The sequence below is a fragment of the Achroia grisella genome, unplaced genomic scaffold (genome assembly GCF_030625045.1).
Source record: "Achroia grisella isolate CSIRO2021 unplaced genomic scaffold, CSIRO_AGI_Agris_v1 utg413, whole genome shotgun sequence".
Classification (NCBI taxonomy): Eukaryota; Metazoa; Arthropoda; class Insecta; order Lepidoptera; family Pyralidae; genus Achroia; species Achroia grisella.
The window spans coordinates 313,118-337,771 of record NW_026712846.1 but is presented as its reverse complement, the minus strand read 5'-3'; the positions used below and the strand labels follow the sequence as shown (position 1 = coordinate 337,771).

Genomic DNA, 24,654 nt, shown 5'->3' with positions numbered 1-24,654 from the left:
ATCTTTTATTATTATTCTTATTGATGATCTATGGTATCATAATCGATTATTGATTAATTACAATGTGCATTATGAATACCTCTTAGCAGATATTCTCTATACTAGTTCAAATTCTTCAATTACCAGGCGGAGGTATTTTAGTATATATTTATTAATTAAACGCACTAACCCGACGACCAGATAAACTCAAATTGTATTCTAAACTTTTACGAGTATGTCCGTTAGTAGTGACGTAGAAATACTTTTCTACTTATATTTACAAAATTAATAGTTTTCCTTTCAGATCTACTTCTAAAAATAAATGTCAGTGAAACATGTTTAAAAAACTAATCAAAAATATAAATGTAATGATGCTATTGCGTAATTCTTGTGTGTTTTTGTTGTCATTATCGTACTGACATCAATTTAAATAAGTTTAACTTGGATACAAAACTTTAAGTCGAAGGAAATTGCAGGGGAAAGTTAAACTGGGGAAAATTGAGGACTTGATAAAAGAGGTTCTTGGCAAAATTAGATTTTAGGGAAAATATAAACGATATTATAGCAACATTATTTTGTTGCTGTCACTTGAGTTGTCAATTAATGTAAATTTCAACAGTTTCATTATTATTTTATAGTATAGTCAAATATTATTAGAATATTTTGATCATATTTGTAGATTTTGAAACATTAAATAGAAGAGCTTAAGTAATAAATCCTGTAATTTATGTAACAAAAAGACAGCTATAATACTAATGCTGTAGTAAAAAACCATTTGTGAAAATCCTTTAACATTCTCTACAGAAACATGACGGAGTCTCAAGAAGTAGTCGACAATCCCTTAGACATAGATGGAAGCAATTTCAATGCAGATTCATATTTAGAATATGTAATGAAACGGGCCACCCTCAGGCAGATCATGGACAAGGAAGCAGAAGTTGTCACCCAGAGCCAGTTCCTACAGTCCGAAATGCAGACTCTGGTCTACGAGAACTATAACAAATTTATATCTGCCACCGAAACTGTACGAAAAATGCGTTCAGATTTCAGAATAATGCAAGATGAAATGAATAAACTTAGTGAGAATATTAATAAAATAACTTCATTTAGTGCACAGATATCTGAGTCATTAAAAGAGAGTGGTAATAATGTAAGTAGATTATGTTCCACTAGACAGTTGTTGGATAAACTGCAATTTTTATTCCTACTGCCTACTCAGTTGAATAAAGCTATAACAGAAAGCAGATATGCTGATGCGGTACATGATTATACACACGCCCAGAGAGTGCTACAAAAGTATGGTAACCAGCCCTCATTCCAAAGTATTCAAACAGAATGTTCAGAAATCATTTATGAGTTGAAGAAAACTTTGAGAGACAGATTGCTCAGTCCAGAAACCTCTGCATCTGAGTTAGCTGAGAGTGTTGGTCTGCTGAGACAACTGCAAGAAACTGATTCATCTTTAAAAGATATTTTCTTAAGTTGTGCTGAGAGTAGGTTGGATAAACATCTGCAGACACTGAATGGGATGGTTGAGAGCACAGACATCTTAGAATGGGTAGAAAAATGCAATAATACACTACTTGCTGATCTGGGGATCATAATATCTTGCTATCATGAAATGTTTCAGGATAATGAGGATACAAATGTACCGGAAGTGGCTGACAAAATCATGTTACAGGTCTTCCACTTATTTGAGGAAGTTGTGAAACGTCCAGATAATATTGGTACTGAAATCTTGATAAGAGGATTAGACAAATTTTTCAGGAAATTACAAGCTATGACTGAGATAATTTCAAGTGACACAATGTCCAATAAGGCCATTGATATTGTAATACAATGCATCAATCACAAAGCTACAATCCAACATCAGTCCATTCAAAGTCAATTTAAAGAGAATTTGATGAAAGTAAGACTGTCTCTAGCCAGCAAAAGTACAGAACACACTGATCTCAAAGATATTCTGAATTCCTTACAAATCTATCTTATGCAGAAAGTTCAGGCATCACTTTTAGATTTGATGGCATTTTTGCAAAATAATCTTTCATTTGGACTCAAATCATGGTGTGCTAAAGCAGTTGCTGATGCATGTTGGAATATAATCTCAGAGACAATAGCAAATCTTTCCGAAATGGTAAAAAGTATGGCCTGTTTGCAGACATCAAACAACAATATACCATTTGAACTATTACTAATTCTTGCTAAGCTATGCTTGGAGATGCAAGATAATGGAGTCACCACACTGCATAGCCACCTGCTAAAACTCCTAGAAGAGGCTGCTCCTGGTTTAACTATTGAAAATAGAGACACAAATAGTATAATGGTTCATTTGTCTACAGCTGCACAATCTGCTTTAGATTCTGAAGTAGTATTTATTGGTCAGACAGCGGCACAGATGTTAAGAGTGTCAGTGCTGGCAAGAGACTGGCTACGGGCACCTGAACCAAGAGGACCAAGGGCAGTGTGTCGCAGAGTTGTAGAGACTTTAGCAAGTGCAGACAGTGCTGCTTCTCAACTTTTCCCAACTAGCATGAAGCCATCAAGTGATTCTAGTAGACGCACTATTTGGTCCAGAGCACCATCATCTTTCTCACCTATAAATAGAATTTTCTCTGAAAGAATTGAAGTCTTTAGTCCTGCAGGGGCAGATAGGGCAGCTCTATCTAATGGTGCACTAAAAGTAGCTTTGAAAGCATTAGTAGAGTGTGTTAGAGTTCGAACATTTGGAAGACATGGCTTGCAACAGTTGCAAGTGGATGTCCATTTTCTGCAACAAAGACTGTCCTGTATGGGGAATGATGAGAGACTGTTGAATGCTTTGTTAGAAGATGCCTTAGCATCAGCACAACTGAGATGTGTTGATCCCCAGTTGATGGAACCAAGCATAGTAGATATTATTTGTGAAAGGGGTTAAATAAATAAAAGCCTCATTAATTATATTTTTTGTGAACAATTTTAAGTAATTTATAACAGTCTGATGTTTAAATCCACCCACAAAACAATCAGTTGTATTCATGAGTATGGTTGATTGTATCAGTCTGGGTGTTTTTTATGTATATTATGTTTTTACTATATTTTAAGAAGAAATGTATTGCACAAGCCCAACACTGTATCGTCTAGTCCCAAGCTATGCAGATCTGCTTAGCCTGGAATTAGGTGGCACTGCATGACTTGTGATTGCCTATTATTATTACTTATGTAAATAATTACTTCTGTAAATATAAACAAAATATTTATCCATAATTAAACTGATCTTTTATTATGTCTGATGTTCTATATAGTCATTATAATACATATTAATTAATACGGACTTTTCTACTGTAATAAATTAGGACCTATTACCCAGTAAAGTGTTTAAGGATGGATTCCAATAGATTATCCCTCCTTCGGAATCCAAGTAGGCAAATGGTATTTATTGGGCTAAGGGAACTGTTTGTAATATGGATTAATGGTCTAATTGTAGCAATGTACCATGTCAGTTTGACCTCCACACGGTTCTCTTCATAATTATAAATATGATTAAAAAAGTACTCTGGAAGATACATAGCTAGTTCATGTATATTTACTAAATTCTTTTTGGTAAATGTAGTGCATGTATATCTATACATATAAATAAAATCTTTTGTAATATTGAAATAACCGTTTTTTACTACATGCCTATGAAGATATATACGGTACATACATCAAAATAACATTTCTTATGATATAATCTAAATAATTTATTTTTGAATATATCAGACGATTATGTAAAAAAAATTACAAAGATCGAAATAAAACACAATTTTATTTAGACAATTTATTGATAACCCATTAATCAAAATTGCATCATCATATTAAAAATAATGATATCATCTACATATAAAATTTAATTTGATGTTAAATGCTTCTAAAACATAAATCTCACGAGACGGTCTACTCTTTTAGTCATTAATTACATTTACACTGTTAGTCACGAGAGCATAATAAACATTATTTAAAATTAAAAACAACATAATATATATTATTATTATTACCATTAGAAACAGAGAAATTGTTATACATATTTGGTCCAAGTTTATTTTAACTTGAAAGAGTATTACGCTACGAATACTCGTGTATTAATCAATAACAATTTAGTCTCCGTAGGCAGGTCCAGAGCGAGCATATTTTTGTTAGAAGTCGTCCCTAACACAATAAAATACATCCAGTGCTTGAGACACGTTAGCCTGCAATTGGTTATGGAAAATAAATGGATATGACCATCATCATCATTACATAGTATAAAACAAAGTCGCTGTAGCTGTCATATGTATGCTTAAATCTTTAAAACTGCGCAACGGATTTTGAAGCGGTTTTTTTAATAGATAGTGATTATAGATGAAGGTTTATATATAATACATGTACACCGGGGCGAGTAGCTAGTTATACATATAACTATTAACAATACATAACTATATAACTATTATATATACATAAATTATTTAGACACAAACAAAAGTGGAACATACGGATATATCCAACCTGTTCCTACCCAACAGCCATGATTAACTAAACATTTTTGTTAAAAATGCTCGCTCTGCACTCGCCGTTATAATGCAACATCTAATTATACTATAAGTTCACTAAATAATTAAAAATAATGAGTTTAAACGAAAATTTCTATTAGAAAACTCAGCCATCACCCTAGATTGGAGACATTTTTTGAAAACATATCAAATTGCTTTTTACAGCCGTTTTTTGGTCTAGTTATGTATACTAATTAACCCTTAAGATTTCATCTAAATCGAGTTTTATCAAATTCATTGTGTATCAGAAATATCTGATCTTTTTAAAAATATATCTTTATTTTCTTTCCCCTTATTCATAAAAACATAAGTTTAATAAACATATATTAGCAATTTAACTGTTACAAACTGTTTTATATATCTTTTTTATTGTCTATATATTGTTTTATATATGACATTAGTCGGTAAAAAAAATACTTTTTTGTCGTCATTAATCTTCCGTCCTTTACAGAGATCTCTCTTTTTTTTCCAAGGTCCTTTCTAAATATGATAAATACTTTAATAATTTAAATGAGGTAACAGGTTTTATGAACAAGGGGTTTATCATCAAAACATAAGTATATAGACGCGCCAAACAATTCAAACTCCATTAATTGGGAAGCTCTTATTTCATTTCACTATACGGTAATTATATATTTTTACAATTCCATAGAACGAAATTTTAAACTCACAAAATATATTCTATAGTAATCAAATTAGTCACGAAATGGTATTAAAGATATGTCAGTAATATAATATGTGAAAATTAAAGAGATCTTATAGTTTTGAAGTGAAACTTCCAGACCCTAATACGCCCCATTAAGATTTTCCGGTCACGAAAAAGTGTTACAGTAGGGCTGGTGGCGGCGGAGAGAAGGCAGCAACCGCACAGAGAGCGGGAAGTCCGCTATCACGTGAGACAAAGAGACTTATCCGTTGAAGTTTCACTTCTACTATTTTTGTTATTTAATGTATATTAGAAAACTTAATATCATATATAACTAGGAAATTGATATGGTTGGCTGTAGTCGTAGCCTGGTACAAATGGAAAGTGGGAGGTCTGTCGAGAATCATACTCAAATCGTCGAGGACACAACGCTTATGCAAGCTTAAATGATGTAACAGTGAAACATTTGACAGTTACAATTGCAAACTGTAACACTTAAATCTGCAACTGTCAAGTCCATACATAATCGTAACATTTTCATTTAAATCGATTAGAAACAATAAGCAGTTTCAACGACGTTACACAATTAGACCCCCTTAATGTTTACTGTACTGACAAATGAGCAGATTTTTTTATATAATGTGTCCTTGCGCAGTAGTATATTTTTCTTTCTGTGGCACACAAGCACAAAATACATTCAACAAGTAACAATCTTCATGCAAAATATATACTGCGCATGATTTTTTCTATGGTGCTGTTAAAGTTTGCCGCTAACTGTACACAAATTAATTATAAAAATTGAATTAAAACGTAATTTACTTGCAAATTACAAAACTTATAAATTATTCTTAAAAAAAGATTAATTTTTAAAAAGTATAATAACATAATGATTCTCATTACAATTACGAGAATCAAATAATTATTTTCTTATTCTGTGCTATTTAGTTTTATATGTTCTAATAATAGAAATTATATTCAACACAATATGTAAATACATAAATTAAAATCATCAAGTATAACATATTTATTATAGTTCAATTATGCAAAATTAAACTCGGTAACGTAATATGACATCTTAATCTTAATAATAAATTGAATCAACTCTTAAAATAGCAATTTTGAAAACTGTATCTAATTACCAAAAGGATAAAGACGATTTTCCAAAATATGTTATTATTGAGTTAATACAGTTTATTATTAAGCAATGTGATGTAGGAAGAAACTTTTTGACCTAAACATGTGTTTTAAACATATAAATTATCAAATATAGCAGTTCACTGCAATTGCACAGGTTGCGTACTGTCTATTAACATAGCTGTATAGTTATTTTTTAATCTGGTAAACTTGCTGGCAGTTTGAAGAGTGAACTGAGCCTATCAATATAGAACTTTATTACGAGGGTACTATATAACAAATTGTAACATCAAATCTGAATTATGCAACCATAAATATAAGCTAGAAATGAATTTCATAACCCATTTTTTTACTGAGTTAATCCAAATTTCTAAGACAGTATTTTTTTTAATAAAAAAATATTTATAAATTGACTTTAAACAACCGATAAAATAAATATTTGGTTGGTTGCGAAACAAAATATGGGCTTATAAATAGAGCAAAAACGACATTAAAATTTTTACAAAATATTCACTTTTCATTGTTTTACTTGGTAATAATGTAGCGAACTTATTTTTTTCTATCCTGTATTATAAGGCTTTGATTTATAACTAAAAACAGTGAGTTTACGGAAGATCCTGTGATCATTAAGAATTATATCAATTAATTTAAAAAAAATGGTAGGAAGACATCATAAAATGGCAAATTTTGACACACAATTCTTCATCCAATTTCCAATATCCTCTTACGCATATACATTACCAATAAGAAAGATATTTATGTATAGACCCAGTATATGAATTTGTAGGTTAAAACACATCCAAGAAAATTTTATATATTGGAAATAACAAATATTCCTTAGTTTGTTGTCATATTAGACAGTTGAAAATCATAACGTGAATTATGATAGAAGTATTTATATTCTGATATAATAATTTGGAGATTATATTTCTCAAATTAAATTTAAATAAAATGAATCTATAGAGCATATTAATGGACAGTACAAAAGACAACGAAACGTAATGCCAAAATGGTTACTTCATTTCTTATAACTAACAAAATATAAATAATTATTCTCCTACACATATACTTATACCTAACCTCTAGAACAAATTGACAAAATATAACTATAGGTAATCTTATATTCTCAAATTTACATATAAACAAGATCAACGATTTATTGACGCACGATAAAAATATTTTTTATAGATGTCCCTCTTTATCAACATGTAAAAATATTCCTATGATACATACAATGGTCCGTCTGTTACATTATTGAGAGCGTTGTGATGCGTGACTTTACATATAATTATAACTAGCGATTCGCCTAAATATAAACTAGCCTACCATTTCCAAAAAATATTCTAGGAAATGTAAATTCAGTCCAAACGCTTAACACTCTCGCTTTAGTACAGATGCAACAAACGAGTCCTGCCGCACTTAATGTAAAGTTTATTTTTTAATTCGCTCCATGAGTTTTCTCATTTTTATGGGTACAGGCACTCCAGCATGGGCGGCGTTTCTCCTAGGCTTCATGGAAGACACGCCGCTTTTCAACAACGCTTCACCTGACTTCCGAGCAGGTGTTTTACCATCACTTTTGTCAACAACTGACTTCCTAGTCGTTTTATCTGGTTTGGTAGAAGTATTGCTTGCGTCGCTTTTGACACTAGATTTTCTCAAGTCTACACTTTTTCTTGTCTTACCAATAACGATCGATTTTTGTGCGGAAGATTTCACGACGGTTTTAGTGTCGATTTCTGGGGGAGGTGATCGCCGTCTACGTATCCGTGGTGGCGTGTGAGCTATGGTAGTGTGCCGAGATAGCAGCGCAGCGCTGCTAAATAATTGTCCACAGTCGCATCTGTGCTCAGCTTCAGCTGTCCCTTTAAACACATTTAAAATATTAAAATAAAGACTACTGATATTACATATTATTAATCAATACTTTAAAAAAAATCAGATATACTTACGTCTTTTTATCTGTTTTATAGGAGATGCCTTCATTTTGGGTTTCGCTGCAATGATCTTTCCCAGTGATTTTCGCTTCGCAATACCACTAAGCGATTTCCTTTTTTCTCCCAAAGGCTTTCTTTTTATTTTCTTTTCGTCCTTTGAAGATTCATGTGTCCCTGACTTCTGAGTCTTTTCGGGGATAGTTTTAGGGAAAGAGTATTTAATATCGCTATCGTCGGAATCTATAGAAGGCACTGATTCGAATGCAGGTTTAATTGCACTTTTCGCAAGAGAACTTGTATTAGTAGGCATAGTTTGACTTTCAATAGATTTCGATTTTAATCGGGCAACTTTAGGCGGATGCTGTAATGATATCCGTCTTTTGACTAGATCTTTAGAATTAGGCCGTTCGATCTGAAGTGAATTTCTCTTTTTAGCTCTGACTTTCATAAACGATTTTCCCTCTGATGTGTCCATGTCAACTTTGAAATTAGGGTTAAGCATATATCGAACCTCATCGTCGTCACTAGATTCAATAGATTTGGCATCGCCTATAATGGGAATTGGCGCATTTATAGTTTTATGACGTTTAGTAATATTTGGTTGGATCTTTTCTTTTATCAACTTCTTCTTTGGCGTAATTTTTGTTACTTCCTTTTCTTCAGTTTTTGTATCTCTTGTAAGCGTTTCAGATTGATTTTTCGATGTTTTAGCATCTTTGTCTATGGTTTTTACAATATTTTCTACATTTTTCTCAACTGTAGGTTGTGGAATAATAGCTTTATTTATAGGTTCTATTACTACTTCGTGAGGCGGTTTGTCTGTTGATTTTGGAAGTTCTGCATTGTGCACAGTGTTATCATTATTTGAATTTTGCTTCAGTACAACTTCCTTATCACATGAACTTCTTCCTTCTAGTACAGATTCCGCATCGCTACTTCCTACTATTATAGTTTCTTCTTGTTTAGAATTTTCATCAGAACCATTTTCTTCAATTATATCATTACTCTCTTGTTTCATCTGTTTTGCAGCAGACTGCTTCTTTTTTCTTTGACAAAATATTGTATGCTTATTTAAAGAGTGTTCATTAGGGAAAACCATATAACATAGTGAACATTCATGTATTATATCTCTTGTTGATAGAGAACTTCTTGCATTTTTAATATCAGATTTTTCCGAATTTGTTTCCAAATGTTGCTGTTTGTGTTCAATAAGATGTTGCAATTTCCTGAACGTTTTCTTACAAATTTCACATTGCGATGGGATTATTGATTTTTCGTTATTCACTTGCATAGATGACGTAATTTTTTGTCTGTTTATGCCATCATGAGTTTCTCTATGTTCAACTAGGTGATGGAGTTTTCTAAAAGATTTGTCACAAGGTTCACACCGGAATCCAGCGCTTGGATCTTCTGTACGGTTAGAAGCTTTGTCAATTTTATTTTCGTTACGCTCAACAGAGTTTTTCCTTGATAATCGAGCACTATTATTGCTGTTTGGATTATGAATAATTCTATGTTGAACTAAATGATGTAATTTTCTAAATTCTTTCTTGCAAACTTCACAACTGAATACAGATTTGAAAGTCTGGTGGTCTGTTTCTTTGCATTTCTTTAAATCTTCCTTATTGTGTTGCAATTTATGACTAACTAGATATGACAATTGTCTAAATGTCTTGCCACAAAATTCGCACACAAGGTTATTAACATTATCAAAAGTTTTACTATTAATTATTTTCCTTTCTTGTTTCAGTTCTCGTTTTACAGTCTTTTCCTTAATAGGAGTGTCCTCAATTACAATTATTTCATCTTTATTTGTGGTATGTTTAGGAGACCTATCTTTGGATTTCCGTTTCTTGGGTACATCCTCTTGGAAAGTTTCCATTTCATCATCTCTACTGTCTGTTGTTACAGAATCTTGTGATTGTCTCGATCTTCTTCGATCCGATTCAGATCGATTAGGTGAAGGACCTGTGCAATGTTTCACGTGTTTGAAAACAACATTCTCTGATCTGAATAATTTATTACATATCGGACATACAATATTTTCGTTGATTTTACCCATTGTCCAATTTTCTCTCACTATTCCATCATCACTACTATCGTCTTCCTCTGTAAAGGAGTCATCCACTTTTGTGTCTATTAATCTAGGCTTTTTCTGAATATATTTAATGTTCTTTGTCTTATCAGATTCTAATTCAGGAGGAGGATATTTTCTTGGACGACCTCTTCCTCTTTTAACTGGTATGTTGGATTGAATATCTATCTTATTAACACTGCTAATGTTATTTTTAATATTTTCCGATTGTGTTTCAATTAATGCTGCAGCTAGAACTAAATTGTCTATAGCTGAGACAGTATCTTTATGACTTGGATGAGCTTGGTGTTGTTTAGAATTATCTTTAAGGAGATTCTTTGTCATGTCAAATGGTTTTGTAACATGAATTGCTTTATCTTCTGCTATTGTAATGCTACGTCCTAGCAAATATGATTTCTTAGGAACCATAGCCTTTGTATTTTTTTCAAATTTACATTCATCTGTTTTCCTTTTCTTTTTAGGAGAGTTATCAAATCCTAAATCTTCGGGTTCAATAAGTTCCAATTCAGGTGTTTCAACTGGAGTTAAAACTTGTTTTCTTTGATGTCTGCTTTTAATTTTAATGTCTTCTTGAGATTTTCCCTCCTCATTAGCCTCCATCAGGTCTGAATCTAAAGAATCACAGGAACTGTGAGTATTCATATCAATAATAGGATTTTGTTTCATAGCTGACTTTAATTCCTTACCTTGAACATTTAATTGACTTGGAATGTATTCTACATTGGTATCCATATAAACAACTTTCACTGGTTTGTCTTCAATAAAAGTAAGGGGCTGTTCTAAATGTCGCTTAGCAGTCATTACTGATTGATAAGCCATTTTGACTTTAGAAGGGTAAGTTTTATGAGAAACATCTGAGAATAGTCCAACACTAACTGCTGTAGACATATTTTTAGATTGATTATTATGAATGTGGGTTAGGGAATTTTGAGTTGGTTTTATTTTATTGTCAACATGTCTGGGTTCAATTTTATTTTGTTTAGAATTACATTTAACAGAGACGTCTTTTTCAACGACAGTTTTAATCACATTGTGTGATTCACCACCATCAAAATTAACTTTTAAACAATTTTCATATGTTATAGAATTCCTTCTAGCAAATTTATCAAAATCTTTTTCTGTTATAATGGATTCCTTTTTAGAATCGTCATTGTTTTTTACAGTCAGAGATTCGGGTAATAGAATCTTCTCTTTTGTTGATGTTTTGAGCAAAACATTTTTTTTATTTTGTTCAATATCACCCGTTATTGGCTCGTGTTCTATAATTTCTTCCTCAGAATAAATATCTATAACGTTTTCATTGGCATTATTTTGTGTTTTATTGATAAATGGTAATAAATTTGGCAATTTGTTATGTTTAATTAAAGATTTATCACTTTCTAGTTTTGAATATGTTTTAAAAGTCGGTTTATCGGACGCTGAGGATACTTCATCTTGAGGTTTTCCACCAAATGATATTCCATGTATTTTATTCATTTTTATCTCCAAATCATCTAAATTATCTGTATTATTTTCTGTATGTTCTGGACTACCTTCTTCTGTATTATGTTTATTTGGGACTACTCTGTTAATAATACCCTCAATTGTTTTATCAATTAATTCTTGATTATTAATTTCCTTTCGTTGAGTGCTTTCCTTTTTATCTACTGCTACAAATGTTGTGGTGTCAGGGGTCTCTTTTAGAGATTTCGAGATATTTTCGTGCTTTGTTGTGTTTTTAATTAATATAGGTGTAACTTTTACAATAGACTCAGGTTTTATAACTACCTTCTTATCTTGAAATATTAACGATTTGTTAGTAAAGACATTCAATTCTTTTTTTATTGTCCCTGGTCTGGGAATACCTGAGGGTCCTCCTTCCTGTGTTTTTGCCATACTGGATTGTCTTTGACTATCAATTTTTTTTAAAACATCTCGTCTATTCAAATCATTAGAATTTTTAATCTGTTTTCCATTAGAACTAGTTGTAGGAACTTTGGTTTCTGCCATTTCTTTCATTTTATTAATAAACTCTTGTTTATTTTCTTCTGTCCATAGACCAAACGGAACACCTGTTTGGTTATAATCTGTAGGTTTTGGTATGGTACTGTTAACTTTCTGTATATCATTCTTATCTGTCATAACCGTTTTGGGTTGAGAAGTGGTTGGTATGGCAGATACAGTCACTTTAGAATCACTTTTTTTGTCTTTATTGTCATCATTACAAACTTGCACTTCCGTTTTATTTGGCGTAATTTTACTGTCTGTTATGGAAAGTGTACAATTAATATTAGAAATTTCATTGATAAGAGGTTTTGCAGTTGTATTTAAATGTTCTGTTGTTGTTGTATTCATTTTTAAAGATTCCGTTTTAAATTTTTGATCAATTACGTCGGTAGGGTGTTTACTTTCATTTGATACATTGCTTGCAAATTCTTGATTCTTTTTTTCACTCTTCATCAAAGTATCATGTTTTACATTATCTCTACATTGGTCTTCAATAATACACACTTCTTTAGATACATGTTTCGTTTCAGATATATTCGTGTGTTTTTGTAATAATAGTGTATCTGTAGCCTGTGTAACTGATGGTTTCAAATCAGACCCAGTAACTTTATCATTTTTATTTTGTGTAACTAAAATATGTTGTTTATTATCTTGTATTTTATTGTCCGCTTTATTGTCATAATGCTCTTTATTTTCTTTTGTATCCACAATTTTTCTTTCAAATGGGTTTAATTTAGTTGAAACACTGTTAGTAATAATATTGTTTATATTATCATTACAATTAATAATCGAATCTTCCTTATTTTGTGGTTCATTTGCTTTGTTATGGGTAACTTCTGGTTTTTCTACAGCCTTTTCAATTACTACTAATTTATTTGCATCAATAGATTGTTCTTTCATATCAATAGTCTTATTAGCATTTACACTTTGTTTTTGTTTATTAATTTCACTTTCATTAATACTATTAGGAATAGTAGATATTTCATTAGATTTTTTAGTTGCCTCCTCTGTATATTTATTTTCATTACTTGTATGATTTTGTACGATTTTAACTGGGTCAGCACTGACAGGATTTAAATCTTTGTTACAGTTCTCATTTAAACATTCTGTTTCTTTCGATACGACAGTAAAATCTGGTGATTTATTTTCACCAACAATCCCTTTTAATTTATTTTGCGATTCTAATGTTCTTTGTTTGGAACTATCAGTGTGGACTTCAATAGTTTTCTTTATATTATCTGAATGCCTATTCGGATGTAACTGTTGGTCCACCATGGTTTTTGTAAGAGGAATACCTTCCTTATTTGGAGTTGAGTGGTAAGTCATTGGTGTGAAGCTACCAATTAAGGGAGATTTTCTAGCTTCACTAAACTTCATCATCTTTCCATTAACATTTACTTCAGTTTTAGTTTCTGATTGTAAATCCTTATTTTGCTCATTTTCTATGTCCTTTTTCGTTGAAGTTGGCTCTTCATAAAGAGCCTTATTATCTTTTTCAGCAACTTTGTTGCTTGAATGATCACTCATAACTTTATTTATGTCCTTTATGGGAACATGTGGTACATTCTTATTCACACTCTTTTCTTGTTTGGTAGGCTGTAAAACCAAAACTACTGGTTAAGTTATGTGACAATAAAGTAGTATTTATTTATATATGCAACAAACACTTTAATGAAGTTTTAAATTGTAACACACTGTTTACATTTACTTACCACTTCTTTGGTTACTTCTATTTGTATTTCCTCATAAACTTCTAAGTTTCCCTCAGCATTTTCACTGAAATTTAAAAATTACAATTTCATACATAAGAAATAATCAATTTAAGTAAAATTATTTAATTAATTACTCAATCTTAATTGACACAATAGAATATAATAACTGTATTTGATTATTTTGCTTTAAAAATATAATGAATGATCAAATTTATTATATAAACAGGTTTATGTGGTCTAATGACAATTAAATATTTGCAGCTTTGAAATAAGTTCACTCCTTTATTAGAAAGTAAATACTATTTCTTTTAACGGAATGGTACACCTGTCTCATATCTGTGATATCTCATTAAAATAAATATAAAATACTAGGGAATATCAAGAACTAATTAACACACTAAGCAAAAACGGATGTTGACTGTTCATGGGTACATTCACTATCACTTTTAAATGTTACCATGGAAACAGGAGATAAATGAACTCTGAGATACAGACAATATTTGTATACAATTAATTAATTGTTATTTCCCCTAGGCTTTTGAGTGAGGGGGTTAAATAATAAGAAAAAATAAATAAACCAAAAATATAATAATTATATGTTAGATAAATATGTGTTAAGTGGAAGATTAGAGCTGTAATAAAAAAATCACTCTTATTTTCAAGCATTCATACCATAGGCTATAGTTTACCATCATATGGGGCATATGCTTAATAGCCACTAATTGTGGTATAAAAAATACATTTGGAATATAACTAATGGTATGATTTTAAACATCTCTTAAAGACATTATTATTTATCAAATAAAACATTTATTCACAAATTATATTATATTATTCTTATTCACAAAATATTATTCATGAAAAATGAAATCACTTAAATAATAAAATTAAAAATGTAATGGGCACACACATGGTTTTCTGCCACATTATCTTCAAATTCCAATATTATTATTAAACTGTGGAAATTCATTACAAGACCAATATACAGTCGCTGTCTCTAGTCGAAGTATAGTCACTCTACATTGTGGTAATATTTTGTCTATACTTTTTACTATTAAAATATTTTTTTATGTAATTGGATTAGCAAACAGCTGACTGGTGCCCACTGATGGTATGTTCTATACGGTCCCCTGTATATATTTATATTAAGTCCATTAACAGTGCCATGAATACCATGATATCATATCACACAAATCGAAGAAAAAGATGTTGTGTCCGTAATTTGTAATTTCACTGGCTTCTAGGGAGAACCACATGGAGGTCAACCTAATATGATATATTGCTAGCAATGGGGTCGACAGTCTGCATCACTAATAATTCCCTCCCCACCAATAGTCATGTATTATTTCACTAGTCACAGCAACAAGAAATGAGGGAGATCTCTCCCGTCAATAGGTTTCCACAACAAATCTGCTAAGAGCTTAACAAGATGAGCACAAGAAATAAAAAATTAAGAGAAGTGTTGATGACAAAACTATAACAGGTGGCTCATGGACAAGAGTAAGAGTACATAAAGGACAGTGAGAGATGGAAAATGTTAAAAGAGGTCCTTGCCAATTAGTGGCATACAGACCAGTTGTATATGCATAATTAGATATTTATTTAATTGAGCAAACAACAAGACATACACTATGAGGTTACAATTATTATCCCTTGCAAAAAGTTCAGGTATATAGTATTGACTTAATTACTTACATTGACTTTATTATACATACACACATTTTATAAAGCACTCTGAACTGATGGTACAATTGACATATCATAATAATCTGTAATAGACCTACATGAATAATGATATTTTGATTTCATTTGTAAAAAATATGTAGTCTGAAACTGTAATCTAAACGCTTATATTATTATTATTAGAGCCTATGTGATCCTAGAATAATTTACCTATAAAACAGTGAAAAAAATTCTCCAATTAGTGCAATAGTTGTGGAGTTTACTTTGCTTACAACAAAATCCATTCTCTTTTTAGAATTTGTTCTTTATTGTACACACACACATAGGAAAAAATAACAGCAATAATGTAAATATAATGTACAAGGGCCAGCTTATCTCTGAAAAGATATTTCTTCCAGCAAACCTAGAAAATGTTATAGGATAATGTGTTAACTAGCCATACATACATGTATGAGAAAAGCAAAAAATATGAAAAGGAGATATTGTGATATATATATATTATACTAATAGAATGAACAGACATACATAAATAATAATATATAAGGCTTCAATTACATATAGTAATAATTGTAATTTATATATAAACAAATAAGTATAATAATATTAACATAGATAAGATTAACTTATATCAAAAATAGAAAACTGAAAATATATTTAGTGGATTAAGAAAACTAACAGTTAATATATCTTTTTAATTTTTACCTTATCTAAAAGTATGGTTATTTATAAATACTCTTTGTAACAAACTGTTTAAGTGTAGTCTATGGTAGTTATTGTAAAACCTATTTTTTATATTATTTTAAATTCAGAATTAACATAATCCTATTCCAATTAGAATTCAATTTAAAATATAGATTTTTTTTAAATAAGTAATATTTGATAACAGCTTTAATGTACCATAAAATTATGATAATATACAATCTAATATAGACTTACCGGACTTTGAGAAACTTAAAACTTGGCTGTTGCTGATCATCATCAATTATCTGTACCGCTGCGAGCTCCTCCTGTCCCTCTTTCCTGTACAAATATAGTCCATTCCCAATGTCAATAGCATCCACATTTTTACCATCTATTTGCAATACTACCTCTGTATCCTTGCTTGCAGTCGCAGTTTCTGTGTTCACTGCAGTAACTTCAGTATTATCACCTTGTTTGAATTGAACAGTATCAGAATCCTTTATGTCCGAGTTAGATTTGTCATCAAGATCAACATTGTCATCAATTATGAGCTCATCACCATCATATGAGTTGTCATTGTCATCAAATATGTTTACACCGCCCGAGAGAATGTTAGCGGCCTCAATTTGTTTGCCAATTTTATAGCTATCTAATAGATCATTCTTTTTCACAATTGGCGACAAATTAGATATCAGTTGGTCCGAGTCATTGACGGTGCTATCCGTGCTAATGGTGGTCGACGGCAACGATACATCCTTTATGGGGGAAATGTCGAATGTTGAGTCCACTTCTGAGAGAGAGAAGTACTTGGAGGAGCTCTCGTTAGCGGTCATGAAAGCCTCGCTCGGCGGCGAGGTTGTATCCAGTGTCGAATCCCGAGAACACCCCGCTTCGCCCCGCAACTGATTCAACCTATCCATTTGTACACTGCATCTGTTGAAACAATAGCAAAATAATAATTTACGAAATAATTTCCAAATATTCTATGCAAATACGGCGAAAAATCAAAGTATCGATTAATAGAATTCCATTGTAAACACATGAAGGTTGGTACACCAATTAGCACCTAGGTCAATAGCAAAGAATACGGTGAAACTTTTTGTAGAACAAACGAATAAGTGATACTGTGACACTTTTGATAAGCATCAAACAATCGTGATCGTACCAAGAGGAAATTTGATGAAATAACTTCCGGAATAAAATCTTGAATGAAAAATCTCTGTTATAAAATGAGTAAAAGCTCTTTGAGTATTTTTATATCAATTTTTGTTAACAACACAACACACAGAAGATTAAAAGATGGACGCCAAATATTAATGTTGCCCTTACTTATTAATATTATCAGTCCATCATTTCATTCAATTTAATTAGCCATCAGTGTTGTTGTATTATATTTATAGGATAAAAAAATAATATTATCTAGTACATATTTAGGTATATTAATAAGATTTTACTAGTACGCACATAACGCAGTATTCGGATGAAACAATTGAGATACTTAAAACTGCAAGACAAATGTTTGTATTCTGTATTCTATACAAATCATGTTTTTTTTAATTTATATATGTACTTTTTTTTAATATAAAAGAAATACATATATATATACAGATGGAATTAAAGCAAAATTATTTTGTAATAATTATTCATTATTATATCATCAATTGTCGCTTCCAGTTACGTAAGATATTCACTTCTTGCACTAACTTTGCATTTGACTTTGTCAATGTCAGACGCTTTGGCATATCCTAATTGTGTAAAATACCGTTGCCATAATTAGTTGATGGTTCGTTATTTTGAACGTTATTGCTTCCTTGTAGAATTTGTATTTTATTAGTCTTTCTATTCATTTGTTAGTTAAATTTTGACAGTTCATTCATAAAAAGTGATAGAAAAAGTTTGTAATGGCTCCTCGAGAAACAACCAGATCAACACCAAAAGTACAGCGTGCTATTGTTAAATCCAGCACGAAAAAGTTAAAATCAACTCCGACATCGGCTATAAAAAAGACCATGTCATCCGTGACTGCCAAAAAAGTAACTGAGAAGACTGCTCTTAAAAGTAAGTCCCTTTTGTATATTACAAAAGCTATTTGTACTTTTTTAAAAGTTATACCTTACCATTTGAGACCGCTGCGTAACGTTTGCTATTATTATAACCGTTTATTTACTATGCCTTTGTTTACATTTGCTTAAATTAAAACTATAGTCTTCGGCTAAACATTTATAATTTGTATGTATCTAATATAATTAAATAAATTATATTAAAAAAATAAAAAGCCTTTATTGCTATACTAAGTTTTACATATAGATAGTTATTAAAATATTAGATAAAATTTCACTAATCTATAAATGATACAGCTTGTTCTCTGACATAGGCCTCCACTAAAGATTTTGTCCTGTCCTTTGTTTTGCAAATACATACATGTACTATCCGATAATTAATTTTATGTACAGTCTAGAGACACATCCACAGTGTTATTAGTGTAGGGGTTTCTAATATTTCAACAATAAAATAGATATTAGTCACTGATAACATAGTTTTTATGGGATTACGACATTTTAAATTTATTTAATCTGTTATACTTAAACAAAAAATAGAACATCTTTATTTATCTTTATTTTCAGTTAATAACAAGACAATGGAGATGAGACCACGGACTAGCACAGTCCCTAAAGTCTCCACACCGAAGCCCAAAGAGAATAAATCAGTACCACTCCCAAGCAGTGTCACAAAGAGTGCCAAGAAAACAACTTGGAAACGAAGACCTAAACCTGCACATTCTGGAGTACCCGTGCCTGAAAAGATGAAGAGATTATTTGAGAAACAATTGCAGTCAGCCGATTGCAGTTTCTGATCATCATTACTTATTTTTTAATTATGTAACTGGTGAAGTACATTGACATAAATGATTGTCAAATTATACATAAAATATAAGACAGAATATAGGACACAGTTTTAAAATGAAATGGGATTAGAAATTTCAGTTTAACACTGTTTTCTAATGTTTAGACAACATTAGTTGCAAACAAATGTAGTCATAATGTTCATTAAACATAAGGTCCATAGTATCTATAATGTCAATATATACATCTTTAGAACAATAACTTGTTTTTACATACAAACATACATACATCTTAAGTATCTCACTGCTATCTACACTCATGTAATTTTTTATAGCTTTATGGCTTTGTATTATCCTTGACCAGCCAATCTCATTTACTGTCACTCTTCTGTTTAATAGTTTTAATTCTTAAAATAAATTTATTCAATAGAATAGAATAAATGCTGTGGTATTTCTTACTTATTGTGTAGATTCAGAAAGATATAGTAATAAGACACAAGTTGCTGTATAGCAAAGGCTGGATATTTCACTCCTGTGCTTATAGACAAATGGTACATAGGTACCATTATTTAAAAATAAAAAATATTTGAAAATAGAATTCTTGGAACAGCTATTTTAAAATATTTTTTTATTTTATTCTAATCCCACCTGATTAAATCTAGAATGACTTTAAAGCAAATAGTAATTTGGTTTTTAATTAGGTAAGTAATTATCTTTAATAAGGGCTGTCACATTTTGTTTAAAAATGGAATAATTTGTTCATGCCTTTATGTTCTAGGAATATGACTGAATGATTTCTTTATTGAAATTGTTACTAGTTACTAATGTTGCAATTAAAAAGTAATTTTTAATTTTCGTAATTGTACAAAATACTTAGTAATTTAGTAGAGTGATAAAAGTGACTATTGAAGAAATGAATCAGTGTGAATGATTACTAATATTGTACCATGTGCTACAGCATGTTGCGAGTGACAGTTTCAGTCATGTTTCACTCTTGAAATTTGTCGAGATTTGGAAATTATGACTTAGTATTTCAGCTATACCACATTCATAATATATTAAATCATTAATAACTGTAGTATGTTAAATTTAACCAGAATGTTCTAGTCTACTATACATATAAATGAAATTGGAGTGTCTGTTTGTAAAATTGAAATAGCTGTTTTTTACTATATGCAATATAAATGTGGTACATATACGAAACTAGCATGTTTTTCAATTTTTGTCTGTCTGTCCGCCTAATCTCTGAAATGGCTGGACCGATTTTGACGGGAGTTTTTTTGGCAGGTAGCTGATGTAATAAGAAGTAACTTAGGCTACTTTTATTTTAGAAAAATAAAGTTAAATTCCATGCGGACGAAGTCGCGGGAACAGCTAGTTAGTACATAAGACGTCATACAGGCAACTGTCACCCGCACCATGCGTCAGCGCACATAGTATAGTATATAATACTGAGCATTGCAGGGCAGTTGCATTGGATTAGTAATCTCATGTAGAGTGATATATTGATTGAAATTATAATTTTTTTACTAAATGTAAACCATTTAGTTTTAGCAATATTATATTATCTGTGTTCTTAGTAAAAGTTATGCATCATTTATGCGTTGTTGCATACATTGTAATTACTAATGAACAAACAACAATCGACTTCTTATGTGTGTTTTGTTCTTCGTTAGTTGAGAGTTCAATGCTGCTGTCAGTTAAGAATTCAATGTTGCTATGATGATAATTGGTTATATTTCCGCAATGTCAGCTGGATTTACCGTATTTCTGTTAAAATTGACTTTAATGTGAAATCCAAACAATACATGACTATATATTAATCAAGGAGCAAATAATTTTTATTTAGCAAAAAAATATTTTGGTGTATAACTTTTATGCAATAAATGTACTAGTAGAGTATGTTGAAAGGTAGCTTTTAATTTGTGTCTAAATTATATTTTTAACCCCTGAGGAAATCATGGGTATTATTACTTTTATATTTTCGTGTTTAATATACATTATTTAAATTATTAACCGGGTCTTAACACGAATAATTTTATGCTGATTTATAGCTAACTCAGTCAGCTCGTGACCACGGCTAGTCGAAACGTCAAGAAAGGTAAATACCTTTATTTACCATAAAATTATTCGTGTTAAGACCCGGTTAATAATTTAAATAATGGGTATTATTAGTTTAAAGTGAGGAATCTGACTGTCTGTGACGTCATCATCAGCTATTTTTGTTTTAACCTGATGTGATATGATAATTATCATATCATTTATTAACATTTATTTGGGAATTTCAATCTTGTTATGAAAATGTATTTAAGCATTTGAACACTGTCAACATTTTCTAGCTGATAAAGGAGTTTTATTGTCAGGGGTTATTCATATATTTTATTTAATTGTACTTGTTTATAATTGAACAAATAGATACATAAGGATAAATTTTAAGTAGGATATATAGTTCGAGTCCTTAATGGAATATGGGGCTGATTTTTGTAGGTCTTCACATAGTTTACGATCTCTAAATAATTGTCAGATTTGCGATTATGCATGACCGTTTGACAGTAAAAATTACTAACCCAGTTGTAAGTTTCGTAACTGCGACTGTCAAATGACTCATACATATTCCAAAAAGTTTAATTTTCAGTTTGTATCAAAAAAGAATTTCTTGAATATGTTACAAAATTGGCATCTGGTTTGTAAGGATTGTTTAGTGATAGGTTTGATGTTAGATAAATATATTATACTAGCTTTTGCCCGCGGCTTCGCTCGAGTTAATTCCCTTAGAGGTGGAATTTATCAAAATCCTTTCTTAGCGGATGCCTACGTCATATCTACCTGCATGCTAAATTTCAGCCCGATCCGTTCAGCGATTTGGGCTGTGCGTTGATAGATCACTACGTCAGTCACCTTTGAGTTATATATATTTAGATTTACTTGATTTGACTACCAATTCACATTTCAACCAAAACACATTGATAATTGCCTCGGTGGTCTAGCGATTAAGTATACTGCTTAACAGTCCGACGGTCGCGGGTTCAGTCTTGTGAATTTATTAATAATAATCCCTTCCAATTTATTAGGTACATAATTCTTGTTAGCTAAACTTGATACAAACCTGTATTTTAAATACTAATCGGATGGTACAAATAAAAGTGCCAATATTATATTTAATAATTCATTCTTTACTATAATATTTGTCTATTACTTTTAATAAACGACTTGCCATAATATTTTGTTTTTTTTCCACTTCCCAGTACTGTAAAGCATAGTTGTAAGCATGTTGCATCCCTCCTAAATGTTACTCCTCCAAGCTTAAGTTTCAAGAATGAGTTGAGTCCTAAAAAAGAAGAACCTTTCAAGAAAATCGTGGTGACAGATAAGGGTTTGCGACACCGTCGCAATTGCTTCAACCATTGTTAATGCAGTATTTAATCCCTTTCCCGCCAACCTTTCAGATTCTATACAAGCTGCTCAGCACATTGCATGAGTACGAGCTAACGAGCTAATGAATTGAACATATTATACACATACGAGTGTGATGGTGTACAATGTTAGAAGTATCAGAACGTCGACAAAACAAAGTTGTATTTTAGCCAAAAAATTGCTAAAGGCAAAATTCAAGCATGCGCAACATATTTAGATGTGCTGTTAGAGCAAATAAACCATTACAATCAATTCGATACTATATAAAAACTGTTGCGAATATACCTGATTGTCCGCTCCAGAGGCACTGGATAACGTTGCATTGTGGACCCAGTGCTTCTGGACGTGGACACAGATATATGAATTAAATATATCTACGTATATGTATATTATAAGTTACTAACATAGTTTTATAAGTTTTTTTTACTAACACAATATGGATGTAATCCGAATTAAAATTAAATAAATATAGTATTATCCATGATGGGTTACGTATTTTAAACTCGAAAATGTTAATTTATAACTAGACGATACAGATTGTGGTATATATAAGTACTGTTTACTAAAAAAGGAAATTATGAGTTACTAAATTATTATTAATTTTATTCATCTTTACATGTAATGAAATCATATAATCGTAAAAGGCGATAACTATTTTATCTGTTATTAAGTTTTCACGTAAAAACAAGTGGGCGATTGGAATGAAATCTTCACAGAATAGTGGTCATAGTGGTAAGTTGGGTCGGACCATCTGGTGGGTTTAAACCGTGGTTGTTACGATGCTTAATACCCGTCTTTGAATATTAATGTAATGTAATATTATTACATTACATTATCAATTATTAAACTGATTAAACATATCTATACATCACCAATTATTACACAGATTATATTTATTTGGACTATCTTTTTTAATATTGACGGCCTGGGTGGTCTAGCGGTTAAGCACATCGCTTTACTTCCGATGGTCGCGAGTTCGATTCCTCGCACGGCACAAACATTTATATTCATGAGTATGATTGTTTGAATCGGTCTGTGTGTTTTCTATGTATGTTATGTATTTGAAAAGAACTATGTATTTATATCAGTCTTCTTTATTTTTTCGACAATTGTTTTTTTTATAATGTGACATTAAAATATACATATAACCCTAAATTTTTACACGTCTATAACCAACCCCTAATTTTTAATAGCGATTTTAATCTAAACAACATTTGCGGGGTCATCTAATATACATATTATGACGAAGTTTAATGATGTAAAATATAAAAAGGTACGTCATACGGCCGCGCTTGTCAAGTGAATTTAAGACCTGAGATTTACGATCGCTACATAAAATCCTGGTTAGTTGATGCTGATAACTTTTGTAATGACAAATTTAGTTAATCAATTCTATGTAGATACATCTAAATATGAATGTCATTGTATTAAGGGGCAGGACTATCGGAATATCCAGTGAACCTAATAAATGCTAATATGAGTTTGTTTGTTTGTTATGTTAGTCAAAGATCGGTAGACTAGCGGTGTAGCACCTTACTTCCGACGGTCGTGAGTTCGATTCGTCGCATGATATAAACATTTATAATAATGTCATAAGTATTTACAAACTAAAATAATACTTTTTTTTAATAGTAGTAATTTTCTTTAATTTTTTTTTTTATGTATATTGAGTAATTTACCTAAGTGAGCATATTAGGAAACTACCTTAGTTTTGATAGCAATAAATATATTTAAGGAAGCACCCATATATATGGAACCTGTCCTGGGTTATTATTAATAAATAATATATAATACGTAATATATAATGTGTATATACGAGGAAGTTTGAAAGTTGCGCCGGTTATAGAAAAGTTGCGAGGTAACAAATTGAGCTGGTATGGGCATGTTATGCGGAGGAATGAGGACCATGTCTTATGGAAAGTGTATGTGTATGTGGATGAATGTAAAGGGAGGGGACGCCCTAAGAAAAGATGGATGGATTGTGTGAAAGATGATATGAAT

At 31.0% G+C, this 24,654-nt stretch overlaps 3 protein-coding genes across 3 annotated transcripts; 2 read left to right on the top strand and 1 right to left on the bottom strand.

Moving 5' to 3' along the window:
- Window positions 1-718: 718 nt before the first annotated feature.
- On the top strand, window positions 719-3,212 carry LOC131844778 (vacuolar protein sorting-associated protein 51 homolog). The gene has a single exon (XM_059193738.1). The coding sequence runs from the start codon at window positions 788-790 to the stop codon at window positions 2,891-2,893; it is 2,106 nt and encodes a 701-aa protein (XP_059049721.1). The 5' UTR covers window positions 719-787; the 3' UTR covers window positions 2,894-3,212.
- Window positions 3,213-7,315: 4,103 nt separating this feature from the next.
- Window positions 7,316-17,651, bottom strand: LOC131844743 (titin-like). The gene is made up of 5 exons (XM_059193702.1): window positions 17,563-17,651; window positions 16,653-17,330; window positions 14,034-14,097; window positions 8,256-13,917; window positions 7,316-8,168 (listed from the first exon to the last, which is right to left on the bottom strand). Exons 2-5 carry the CDS (start codon window positions 17,315-17,317, stop codon window positions 7,735-7,737), a joined length of 6,825 nt encoding a protein of 2,274 aa, XP_059049685.1. The 5' UTR covers window positions 17,318-17,330; window positions 17,563-17,651; the 3' UTR covers window positions 7,316-7,734.
- A 483-nt stretch (window positions 17,652-18,134) lies between these two features.
- LOC131844789 (uncharacterized) lies at window positions 18,135-20,411 on the top strand. Its single transcript, XM_059193753.1, has 2 exons — window positions 18,135-18,455; window positions 19,022-20,411. Exons 1-2 carry the CDS (start codon window positions 18,299-18,301, stop codon window positions 19,249-19,251), a joined length of 387 nt encoding a protein of 128 aa, XP_059049736.1. The 5' UTR covers window positions 18,135-18,298; the 3' UTR covers window positions 19,252-20,411.
- The last annotated feature ends 4,243 nt before the right edge of the window (window positions 20,412-24,654 follow it).